Source organism: Salvelinus sp. IW2-2015, linkage group LG13 (genome assembly GCF_002910315.2).
Source record: "Salvelinus sp. IW2-2015 linkage group LG13, ASM291031v2, whole genome shotgun sequence".
Lineage (NCBI taxonomy): Eukaryota > Metazoa > Chordata > Actinopteri > Salmoniformes > Salmonidae > Salvelinus > Salvelinus sp. IW2-2015.
In genome coordinates, this window is record NC_036853.1 from 35,930,758 (window position 1) to 35,944,278 (window position 13,521).

The following is a 13,521-nucleotide window of genomic DNA, read 5'->3' on the forward strand; positions in this document are numbered from 1 at the left end:
AGAGGAGCTCTGTCTCCTGGGCTGCCTGGCTGGCTCACCGTGTGCGTGTGTGTGTGTGTGTGGCGCATGGCTGGGTAGGTTACTTTCCAAATGTAATCTGTTACAGTTACTAGTTACCTGTCCACAATTGTAATCAGTAACATTTATTTGGGATTTCCCAAACTCAGTAATGTAATCGGATTACTTTCAGTTACTTTTAGATTAGTGCAGGTTAGTGTTTTTCGTCATGAATCTTGTTCTGGAGGCAGCTGTGCAGAGTGGTAACTAGCTAGCACAGCCACAAAGTCATAAAATCTGATTTTAAACTTAACCCTAACCTTAACCACACTGCTAACCCTAATGCCTTACCGTATTCTTAAATTAAGACCAAAAAGCTCATTTTTGTTTTCATACATTTTTACAATATAGCTAATTTTGACTTGAGCTGGCCCATCTGGCGTAAATCACTCAGTTCTGCCTCAAGGACAAGACTCATCATCCCAATAAACGTCAATCTGCTTAAGAGGCATTAGAAGAAGACAAAAATGAATATTACCAATTGAATGACATCTATTGCAGGATGAATCAATGTTAGAGTTTAGATAACTGGCCATAAATGGATGTTGCATTTGCTTTATGGGGTTGGTTATGTAGGCTTCTTCTAACCCATTGCTTTCTACTACATATAATAATACGATTAGGCTACCTCTTCACATTTAAAAAAAACTGTGATTTCCAGTCATTCCAATTAATTTAAGACTTGAAAATATAGATTAGCTAAATGTTTTTTACCTGCCCGTAACCAACAAACAAAGGACTAATTACCCTACTTTGTTGTTTATGATTTTGTTGTCATGGAGGACCGATTGGGCTCACTGCTTTGAGTTGGGGRAAAAATGCTTTGAGCACTACCAAAAAGTGATTTTTGCATGTGAAAAATGTATGCCGTATGCTGCGTTTGCTATAGGCCTCCTATTTCTGTTGTTGACGCTGATACCTCAATCATTTGCAGCTGTTTAAGACTATCAAAAGTGCGCAAGTTTGGACATTTTTTTGTCATTGCACAAATTCGATTGAGCAATAAAAGCCCCACTCGTGTTCTTCTTCAAATTAAACTTGTTGACTGTATGGAGGAAGGGAGGAACTCTCTCAAACCTTTACGCCATAGGCTGGGATCCGCACTATGCAGTTGTTGCAAGAGCGCATTTTATAAGCTTACTGGCTGTCTACTGGTGGCATATTCATTACATTTTGCAACAGAATGGACGTTTCTTAAACTGAAGCAAACTGAACGAAACGAGGTGGGACCTACCTGAATTTGTCCAATAGAAACTTTCGATTTGCTCTGTTTTGGTTCTTAAACGGTAAACGTTTTCCCTAATGAATACACCCTGGTCACGAAAACAATGATTGATAGGCAGTGTAAGCTTCTTTAAAATACACATATACATTTGTGAACAGCCATCCACAACAACCACAACCCRTAAGGCGCAAATAGCTAAACGAGAGAGCAGCAGTGTGATTCACATCAAAGTGATTTCTGTATCGCCCATAGGCTACACCGCTGCTGTTGTGCAGCAGGTAGCCTCGTGGTTAACTTCTTGACGCTACGGATCCCGTTACCGGGATCATTTTCCTAAACAACCACTGAATTRCAGAGCGCCAAATTCAAAAATAATCCMAAAAATATTTATAAATATGGAATCACAAGTGAAATATAMCAAAACACAGCTTAGCTTGTTSTTAATCCACCTATCGTGTCAGATTTTGAAAATATGCTTTACAGCGAAAGCAATCCAAGCGTTTGTGAGTGTATCAGTCAATGCTAGAACAGTTAGCCTTAAATTAGCTTGGTCACAAAAGTCAGAAAAGCAATAAAATTAATCGCTTACCTTTGATAATCTTCGGATGTTTGTACTCACGAGACTCCCAGTTACACAATAAATGTAATTTTTGCCATTTGGGTTGCGCGTTATGTTCAGAAAACCACAGCCTCGTTCCGTTCCTGAAAGGCAGACAAATTCCAAAAAGTATCCGTAATGTTCGTAGAAACATGTCAAACGTTTTTTATAATCAATCCTCTGGTTGTTTTTAACATACATTATCGATAATATTTCAACCGGACGGTAACCTATTCAATAAAAGAGAGAAAGAAAATGTCGAGCTACCCCTCTCGCGCGCAGGAACTAATCAAAGGACACCTGACTGGTTTTGAAAAATCTCGCTCATTTTTCAAAATAAAAGCCTGAAACTATGTCTAAAGCCTGGTCACAGCCTGAGGAAGCCATTGGAAAAGGAATCTGGTTGATACGCCTTTAAATGGAAGAGGAGCAGGCAACAGAACTAAAATAAATAGAAATAATACAACAGAAATAAATAAAAAAAGCACTTCCGGGTTGGATTTCCTCAGGTTTTCGCCTGCAGAATTAGTTTTGTTATACTCACAGACAATATTTTGACAGTTTTGGAAACTTTGGAGTGTTTTCTATCCTAATCTGTAAATTATATGCATATTCTACGATCTGGGCTTGAGAAATAGTCCGTTTACGTTGGGAACGTTATTTAAAAAAAAAAAAATAATAATTAATAATAATAATCTGGCCCCTAGCGTCAAGAAGTTAAGGGTATTGGGCTCGTAACTGGAACGTTGCTGGTTCAAATCCCCGAGCTGACTAGCTGAAAATTCTGTCTATGTGCCCTTGAACAAGGCTTATTTCTGTAAGTTTCTCTGGATAAGAGCCTCTGCAAAGTAGAAAAAAAGTGTTGTCYGTAGAAAAGCTGTAAAAACAAAGTACATTTTTTGTCCTCCAAACATTTAAACAAAAAAACAAACTAAAAAAGAGCCTCTGCTAAATGACTAAAATGAAAATGTAAAATGTCCTTACCTCCAAGCGTTTATTCAAGTTGAATCATTTTTGGATGCCGACAACAGTCGCACCATTGGAAGACATAGCTTGGACTATAGCCTACAAAAGCCTATTCCTGCTCTTTTCCCGCAATCCATCAAATGCATTTGGTGTGTCATCATAGTGGTCTTTGATTTGTGGTCAGACTCCCTCAGGCGGAACAAACAAAAAATGAAGCCTTTTTTATGCTGATTTGAATGTCAAATAATTTTTGGCGCAAACATCCTTTCTGCATTTTTAAGTAATCCTTAATTTTTTTTTTTAAAGCATCTGTAATCTGATTACAATCATTTTACTGCTAACGTAATTACATGTAATCCATTACTCCCCAACCCTGCGTGTGTGCGCATGTATGTGTATGTATGTGTGTGTGTGTGCGTGCCCCCGTGGACCAACTGCCAACCCAACTGAAGGAACTGGTTTTCATTAGTGTCCCAGACACAGTTTTATATTCCCCCAGCTCTGTACTGCTGGAGAGAAGTAAATATTGTACTCAGTCTGCTCCAACTGTAACCTCTTTTACTAAGAACTTTTTCCTATGCTGTATGTCTGTCACATCTTCTAATTCCCTTTATTGACACCCCTCATGCATAGTYAATTCAGTAGTGATACCCTCAGTACATGTGGCTCTCTGTAACTGTTACTGTAGAGCATGGGGGACAGACAGTGAGTGATGTGACTATCATGGGGGACATTGAGAAATGGTTATGTCAATAAATGTGTCCGGGATGACTCTGGGGGATTGGGTGTCTGTCTCTGACTGGCCTGGTTGCCTGGTTGGATTACCCCCTAGTAGTGTAGTTATGAGATTACTCTGACTGCCTGTCATGATGTCACCTCGTGTCTTCTCTCCCTGGTGTGTGTGGGTTCCCAGAGCAGCCCTCAATGCTCTAGAGAGGGACAGAACATTCTAGAGGCCCGCCAGAGAGCCAGTGGAGGCCCCTGAATGAAAGATGAAACACACGCGTGTGCTCGCGCACACACACACACACACACACACACACACACACACACACACACACACACACACACACACACACACACACACACACACACTGCTCTTTGTTGTGTGTGCTCTCTGAAAGGGGACTCTCTAAAGTCAGTGACTATCTTGACTAAAGCGTGTATACACATATACTCGCGTGTGTCTGTGTCTATGTCTATGTGTGTGGTTGTGGGTGCTGAGTAGGGTGTCTGGGTCAGGGGCAGGTTAGTTATGCTTGGCTTGGGGTTTTCATATGAACACTGTAGCCGCTGTTGGGCTAGAGGAGGCAAAGGGAGGGGGGGGTGAGGGTTATTTTCCCCGAAAGCTAGCAAAGTTATTACACTTTTTTCTCTGCTGCACCTGGCATGTGGCATGTCTCGCCCCTACATTCTACTACCTATCTCACCCCTCCCTGACCCTCAAGGTCCCTCTACTAGCAGCCTCGACCTGTCTGTCATATGTATGTATGTATGTATGTATGTATGTATGTATGTATGTATGTATGTATGTATGTATGTATGTATGTATGTATGTATACCTCTCTCTACTGTTAGCTGGGGTGAGTGGGATCTAGCCAGCCCAGCCCAGCTCTGCTTCCTGCAACTTATCCAATTAGTATTCCGACAGAATCTCTTGATTCCAAATGCTGTGGAGGGAGGTCTCTTCTTGGTCAATTATTAACACAATGCTGAATGGGAGGGAGGAGAAGCATGGCCAGTATGGCCGATTGTGACATAATCTAAGCCTGAGGGATGGGGGGGGGGGATGAAGGAATGAACTCAGGCAAAAAGTAGAGGTGAAGAAAGGAGGAATGACAGGAAAGGAAGACTGTTTCCVACAAGCTTCAGGTCCACTGTCATGTCAGTACGCCTCATACACGTCGAAGCATACTTTTATTGTTGTTTCGCCATTAACCCTCTGTCTTTCTCTTATTCCCTTCTTTGTTTTTTCTCTCTCTGCAGCTCTTCCTCCCAAGCCGGCCAAGCCCATGACTCCAGTRAGCAGCAGCAATGGTGTGAAGGAGGGGGCTGGGGGTTCGCTACAGGAAGCAGAGTGGTACTGGGGAGACATATCAAGGTAGCACTCCGCACACCAGGCACATGCACAAATAGGGCTCAACCAGTGCCCGAGCAGCTGCCCTTTTGCCCTCCTATGAAAGTGCCCTGACAGCTCAGGGTATCAGCGTTTTTCACAAGCACACTGAGTAGCCCGCTAAATCGAAAAAGTAGCTAGCCAGGCTCCCCTGGGCTGGGGGGGGGGGTCTGGTTAATACATTTTTTGCCGAACAAGCTCTATTTTGGTGGCCTCTGGTATATTCCAATGCTACGTTGTATTTTGAAAGAGCAACTATCAGGAAATAACCCGTATCAATTGTTTCACACTTTAACAGTGTGGTGTTAGTTTCATCAGCTGTTGTACAATATGATATAAAACACAGGCAAAACAAAACTGGACTGCACTGGGCATTTATAGAATCCTGTAAGAGTCTGCTGACTTCCAACAGGCTTCGAAATTCCTTTTAAGAGGCACAGAAAGCAGCAGTTGACTACTCCATTGTCAACACTTTGATTAAATCAGTAGACCTATATCAATTTGAAAATACCATATAAGTATCATTCGTTTTTAAAACCATTCAAAGGGTTTTATTTTATYCTATTTTAGACCAGAGKGAGTCTCTCTCTCCACTAGCCTACCTTTTTGTTCCTGCAGTGAGGAGGATTCACCATCTTCATCACACGTTTTCATAATTTATCTGCAGTTAAATCGGCAAAAAGCCTACCCGTATGCAAATTAGGGAGCCAAATGAACAGGTCTCTCGCTTGCGTTTCATCTTGCAATTCGGTAGGCTACTGACGAGTCACTCACTTTAACGCCACTTTCTGGCTAGTCCTGATAGATTTCATATCAAAAATGCAAACGGTTCGGCCATTTGGCCAAAAATCTACTGGCCCGAAYTGAATTTCTWCTGGCCCGGAAATGGTGTAGTTCTTAAATTATTTGGGGTCATGCAGGGTTGGCATGCCAAGCCAGGTTGGCATGCTTTTTCTCTATATTCGGCTATATTTGGTTACTTTGATATGTATTAAAAAGCTGTGTAATATAATTTAGCAATGCAAGTCATTACTCTATTCTTTAGAACTGCATTGTATTAATTGCATTCATTTTTGTTTCTAAAGTATGTCATTTTGAAAAGATTTGAAAAATCGGACGCTGCCCCTTTAAGACAAAAAAGAGACATCGCCATGGCTACGGTAGGCTAGCCAAGACGAATGCTAAGTGTCTTTTCGTCGCTTTCTTCATGCAGACCATCAACAGGAGCAAGTATATTGCTAGTATGTTCTCTATTGAACGTTTGATAAATAAATAATAAATAAGCTCAGCGAGTAGATTGACGGGCGCTTCTTTTTGCTCTGGACAGCTCGCGTTTGCTGTGTGAAGGCACCATCTCATGTACTGCTCCTGTGCTCGAGAAGTTGTGACTCGCGGGAGCGTGGTGGTGCTAGAATGAATGGCCAATCATATTGCTCAAATACAAAATAGCATGACATTTATGCGTGTGGTCTTCAATGGTAAACTGTGACAGAGCAGGTAAATGAACTGAAATGCACTGAAAAGTTACTGGCCCTGACTGATGGAATCCACTGGCCCCATGTGTTTTTACTGTCCCTGGGCCAGCGGGCCATCGTTAATGTCAGACCTTGCATGCAAAATAAAATAAATGAATGTGCCAGAAAACAATAGGCTAAGTGGATTTCTACACGTCGTTACCACMTTATATGAGACGTGCAAATTAACTCACATATGGGAGGTGCAAATTCATGTTCTCTCTCTGTGTAAAGAAATTTGACTGCAACCACAGCGCACACAACACACACACCCAGGTACAAAGAGGTGGGCAGACAGCAGTGTTTTACCTGTTATCTCTCACTTTGTGAATGACAGGCACCTGTCCTCCTATCAATAGATTGCTAGAAGATGGATATCCGTCATCCTATTGGGCAAGGGCTCTGCAGACTTTTTTGAACTAGCGAATTGGAAAGTAGTGTAGTTAATTTAAGTGGACAAAGTCGCCGGCTGAAAATGAGTCTGTAATCGGCTGTATTGTCAACAGCTGACGCAAGTGGAAAACACTGGGGGATTTTATATTATGATTTACTTTTCAATGTTTTAATTTGAACTGTAACGAAGTGCACATCAAACTAGCTAATTTCATGAACTTGTATCTCTGAAAATTCTCCAGCCCCATGCGCACACTTCTGCATGCAGCGGCCACTGGGTACAGATGCCGTGCAGATTTCTACACATCATTACCACGTTATATGAGACGTGCACATGACCTCACATTATATGGGAGGTGCAAATGCCCAGCACCACTCCCATTCCCCAGGCGCTCTCATTTGTTGACTTCTGTAACTGTAAAAGCCTTGGTTTCATGCATGTTTTTTTTATTCACTGCTTTAGCAAACTCCGCCAACCCTAATGTCCTAGCCGTGTCTGAATCCTGGCTTAGTAAGGCCAACACAAATACTGAAATTTCCATCCCAAACTACAACATTTTCCGACAAGATAGAACTGCAAAAGWTGCAATCTACTGCAGGCTAGCCTGCAGAGTTCTGTCATACTATCCAGGTCTGTGCCCAAACAATTTTGAGTTTCAACTTTTAAAAATCCACCTTTCCAGAAACAAGTCTCTCACCGTTGCCGCTTGTTATAGACCCCCCTAAGTCCCCAGCTGTGCCCTGGACACCATATGTGAATTGATTGCCCCCCATCTATCTTCAGAGTTCGTACTGTTAGGTGACCTAACTGGGATATGCAATATGCCGTCCTACAATCTAAGCTAGATGCCCTCAATCTCACACAAATTATCAAGGAACATAGCAGGTACAACCCTAAATCCGTAACCATGGGCACCCTCATAGATATCATCCTGACCAATTTKCCCTCTAAATACACCTCTGCTGTCTTCAACCAGGATCTCAGCGATCACTGCCTCATTGCCTGCGTCCGTAATGGGTCCGCGGTCAAACGACCACCTCTCATCACTGTCAAAATCTCCCTAAAACACTTCAGCGAGCATTCTTTCTAATCGACCTGGCCCGGGTATCCTGGATGGATATTGACCTCATCCCGTCAGTAGAGGATGCCTGGTTGCTCTTTAAAAGTGCTTTCCTCACCATCTTAAATAAGCATGCCCCATTCAAAAAATGTAGAACTAAGAACAGATATAGCCCTTGGTTCACCCCAGACTTGACTGCCCTTGACCAGCACAAAAACATCCTGTGGCATTCTGCATTAGCATCGAATGGCCCCCGCATTATGSAACTCTTCAGGGAAGTCAGGAACCAATATGCACAGTCAATTAGGAAAGCTAAAGCTAGCTTTTTCAAACAGAAATGTGCATCCTGTAGCACTAATTCCAAAAAGTTTTGGACACTGTGAAGTCCATAAAGAATAAGAGCACCTCCTCCCAGCTGCCCACTGCACTGAGGATAGGAAACACTGTCACCACCGATAAATCTACTATAATCAATCATTTCAATAAGCATTTTTCAACGGCTGGCCATGCTCTCCACCTGGCTACCCCTACCCTGGCCAACAGCTCTGCACCCCCTGCAGCAACTTGCTGCTTCTCTTTCACCCAAATCCAGACAGTTGATGTTCTGAAAGAGCTGCAAAATCTGGATCCCTACAAATCAGCTGGGCTAGACAATTTGGACCCTCTCTTTGTTGCAACCGCTATTACTAGCCTGTTCAACCTCTCTTTCGTATCATCTGAGATCCCTAAAGATTGGAAAGCTGCCGCGGTCATCCCCCTCTTCAAAGGGGGAGACACTCTAGACCCAAACTGTTATAGAACTATATCCATCCTGCCTTGCCTTTCTAAAATCTTAAAAAGCCAAGTTAACAAACAAATCACCGACCATTTCGAATCCCACCGCACCTTCTCCAGTATGCAATCTGGTTTCCGAGCTGGTCATGGGTGCACCTCAGCCACGCTCAAGGTCCTAAACGATATCATAACCGCCATCGATAAAAGAGAGTACTGTGCAGCCGTCTTCATCGACCTGGCCAAGGCTTTCGACTCTGTCAATCACCGCATTCTTATTGGTGGTTTCTCAAATGACTGCCTCGCCTGGTTCGCCAACTACTTCTCAGATAGAGTTTAGTGTGTCAAATCGGAGGGCCTGTTGTCCGGACCTCTGGCAGTCTCTATGGGGGTGCCACAGGGTTAAATTCTCAGGCCGACTCTTTTCTCTGTAAATATCAATGATGTCGCTCTTGCTTCTGGTGATTCTCTGATCCACCTCTACGCAGACGACACCATTCTGTATACATCTGGCCCTTCTTTGAACACTGTGTTAACAAACCTCCAAACGAGCTTCAATGCCATATAACAATCCTTCCGTGGCCTCCAACTGCTTTTAAATGCTCGTAAAACTAAATGCATGCTCTTCAACCGATTGCTGCACGCACCCTCCCGACTAGCATCACTACTCTGGACGGTTCTGACTTATATGTATGTAGACAACTACAAATACCTAGGTGTCTGGTTAGACTGTAAACTCTCCTTCCAGACTCACATTAAGCATCTCCAATCCAAAATTAAATCTAGAAGCGGCTTCCTATTTCGCAACTAAGCCTTCTTCACTCATGCTGCCAAACATACCCTCGTAAAACTGACTATCCTACCGATTCTTGACTTCGGCAATTTACAAAATAGCCTCCAACACTCTACTCAGCAAACTGGATGTAGTCTATCACAGTGCCATCCGTTTTGTTACCAAAGCCCCATATACTACCCACCACTGCGACCTGTATGCTCTCATTGGCTGGCCCTCGCTACATATTCGTCGCCAAACCCACTGGCTCCAGGTCATCTATAAGTCTTTGCTAGGTAAAGCCCCGCCTTATCTCAGCTCACTGGTCACCAGAGCAACGCCCACCCGTAGCACATGCTCCAGCAGGTATATTTCACTGGTCATCCCCAAAGCTAACACTTCCTTTGGCCACCTTTCCTTTCAGTTCTCTGCTACCAATGACTGGAACGAATTGCAAAAATCCCTGAAGCTGGAGACTTATATTTCCCTCTCTAACTTTAAGTATCAGCTGTCAGAGCAGCTTACTGATCAATGTACCTGTACTCAGCCAGTCTGTAAATAGCACACYCAACTACCTCATCCCCATATTGTTATTTATCTTCTTGCTCTTTTGCACCCCAGTATCTCTACTTGCTAAATTGTAATTTTTTTCCGCCTCTATGGCCTATTTATTGCCTTACCTCCCTAATCTTCTACATTTGCACACACTGTACATAGATGTTTCTATTGTGTTATTGACTGTACGAATGTTKATGTGTAACTCTTTGTTGTTTTTAAGGCACTGCTTTGCTTTATCTTCGCCAGGTCGCAGTTGTAAATGAGAACTTGTTCTCAACTGGCCTACCTGGTTAAATAAAGGTGAAATAAATAAAAGCGAGTTTGAATACTGGTAGGCTACGTTTCAATTGAATCTGGCATGTGTAACTCTCACTGTTAGGAGCAGAGAAGGGGGCAATTAGAATAACGAGGAGTACGGTTATTCAAATATCCGAACGGACTTTAGTATTCGATTATTTTAATTTTATTTAACCTTTATTTAACTAGGCAAGTCAGTTAAGAACAAATTCTTATTTACAATGACGGCCTAGGAACAGTGGGTTAACTGCCTTGTTCAGGGTCAGAACAACAGGTTTGTACCATGTCAGCTCAGGGATTCGATTTAGCAACCTTTTGGTTACTGGCCCAACGCTCTAACCACCAGGCTACCTGCCGCCCCAAATTACTAGGAGTGCATTCATTTTTAAGAAAAATGCTTTGTCTAAAATGTTATTATCAATGTGGCATTGCTACATAGCCTACAAGGATAGACCATTACATAAAACATGTTTATAAAACAACAGTTTTAGGCTCCATGTGTAGCAAGTGAAGTGGGAGATTTCTCATCTTAAAATTATGGAATTAAGTTGGCTAAATGAGAAGGATTAGGCTACAGTGATCAACCAACAGAGACGCTGTTGTTTCATATGAATGGAGTTGTTGTAGACAAGGGTGCCTCAAAATAGCCTCAATTATCCTTGCTACTTTAGCTAGCTAATTGGCTAATTAAGCTGGCTACTGATGGACCTCAGTGACGTTAACGTGAGTGACTCGTCAGAAGCCTACCAAATTGCATCGGTAAGAGAGCTGTTCATTTGGCTCCTTCAATTGCATACTGGTAGGCTTTTTGCCGATTTAACTGCAGATAARTTATGAAAACATTTGATGACGATGGTGAATCCTCCTCACTGCAGGAACAAAAAGGTAGGCTAGTGGAGAGAGAGACTCCCTCTGGTCTAAAATAGGATAAAAGAAAACCGATTGAATTGTTTTAAAAGCTAATGATACTTATATGGTATTTTCAAATTGATATAGGTCTACTGATTTAATCAAAGTGTTGACGATGGAGTAGTCAACTGCTGCTTTCTGTGCCTCTTAAAAGGAAGTTTGAAGCCTGTTGGAAGTCAGCAGACTCTTACAGGCATGCAGTCAAGATGGGCACTACCGGATGGTATGATAGATCAACTATGGCAGCAACAAGTTTGTCTAACTAGCGCACGTCAGGTGGGTGGGTGGTGTGGTGTGTGTGCGAAGGTTCCTGTTTGTCTKGTGTGTTGGTATAGTGCATATCTGAGTTTGTTTGGCGAGAAGGTGCCTTGAGTAGAGTCATGGGATCACATAAATCAATACTCAAGTCACTCTCATGATCACGGACGTCCCTTTCATTTCAGGGCTGCTGCTTTTTCACAATTCTCTCTCTCTCTTTCTCTCGGCTGTCTTATATTAACTGGGATATGTACTGTACAGTATGGGTTGGTGTCAAGGGGTAGAGAGGATGTTAGAAGGAAGAACCTTTGAAAGGTCCAATRCAGCTGTTTTTATCTCAATATTAAACCATTTCTGGGTAATAATTAAGTACCTTACTGTGACTGTAAAAAACTTTAATGTTCAAGAAGAAACAAAAATAGCTTAGCAAAGAGCAATTTCCCAAGCAAGAATTTTCCTAGTACTCTCTGGGAGGGGTCTGAGTGGGGAGGAGAAACTGAAAACGAGTTGTTATTGGCAGAAAGGTTTGGAACTCTTTCTTATTGGTGTATAAACTAATGTATCACCTGGTGATGTCACCAGGCAGACCAAAACTCSATCCCACCAAAACAGGCTGAAATTTCAGGTGGTCTTTTCAAACAGCTCTCACACTAAAAGGGCATTATCATAATKTTCACAAATATATATGAAGCAYAGGTAAATCCCATTTTTGACAGCACTGGGCCTTTAAAATGAACCTAAATCTCCAGTCTAGCAGTCTGTCTGTGTGTCTGTCTCCAGACCACACTATGCCTATAGAGCTGAGTCTCCCAGCCAGGCAGGTTTTAGCAGATTACAGGCCTGCTTAGTGACTGGCTTTACTTGACCCCCTGTTTCATCTACACCATGTGTAAAGTGCAGCTTAGCTTACCACCACCAGCCAAAGCTGACGCACATCTGAGGCTGAAGCTGCACACACACGCGCGCGAAAAACAAGCAGTTGTCCTCTCTACTATTATTCTGTCATTTCACATTCTTAAAATAAAGTGGTGATCCTAACTGACCTAAGACAGGGAATTTTACTAGGATTAAATATCAGGAATGTGAAAAACTGAGTTTAAATGTATTTCTAAGGTGTATGTAAACTTCTCACTTCAACTGTATATATGATTTTTAAGAAAATCAGGTTAATTTGCATGGCCCAAACTAGTTGTCAGTCAGTGTCTCTCTGGCTAGTTTGTGAGTGTGTTTCGTGCTCTTATTACTCAAATACTTAATGGCTGCACTGTTTATAATGCATTACACACACACACACACACACACACAGCACACACACACCACACCACACACACACACACACACACACCCGAAAGTTACCAAGGGTGCATAGTCAGGAGAGTTTAGGGAATTTGGCAGTAAATGAAACCCTCCCCCCCTCTTTCATCTAAGCCTGGGCAGCAGTGTTCGAGCAGCGCTGTGTCATGTCAAATAAACTCCACACACTGCCCCACATCCCCCTTTACACACATACACACACACCAGGGCCCCAGCTGCTCCGGCAGGCTGAAGTTAACCCCCGCCATCCAAGAGACAGCCATGGAGATGTCAGTTGACTGGAGGTGGGAGGCTGCTTTCTCAGCATGACGAGGCTTACTGCCCCACACTGGCCCAGACCACACAGACCGATAGGCAGACAGACAGACACAGACAGACGGAGGGAGGATGGAAGGGTGCAGCAATCTGCTCTGCAGACAGACAGGAAAGCCCCTAAAGCCTGTCTGGGATACAGACTGGAGCCATTAGGATGTATGTGTGTGTGTGTGTTGTCTGTCTGTGTGTGTGTGTGGTGTGTGTCATTTTAAGGTAACCCATCCCAACATGTCTCCATTGTCCAGACGGTTTCAGCGTGAGAGGTGGGACACAGGCCACTGCCCTCTGCCTGCAGCCAGTTCCCACACACACACACACCACACACACACACACACACCACACACACACACACACACACACACACACACACACACACACACACACACACACACACAAC

The 13,521-nt window shown here is 43.0% G+C and overlaps 1 protein-coding gene across 4 annotated transcripts in view; it reads left to right on the top strand.

Annotated features, from left to right (window-relative positions):
- The window catches only part of pik3r3b (phosphoinositide-3-kinase, regulatory subunit 3b (gamma)), a 293,043-nt gene that overhangs the window by 258,335 nt on the left and 21,187 nt on the right, over nt 1-13,521 (top strand). For all 4 annotated transcript variants that reach the window (XM_070446248.1, XM_070446249.1, XM_070446246.1 and 1 more), the window contains one exon: nt 4,833-4,947. In XM_070446248.1, the coding sequence (XP_070302349.1) occupies nt 4,833-4,947 (115 nt within the window). The remainder of the gene's footprint in view (nt 1-4,832; nt 4,948-13,521) is intronic.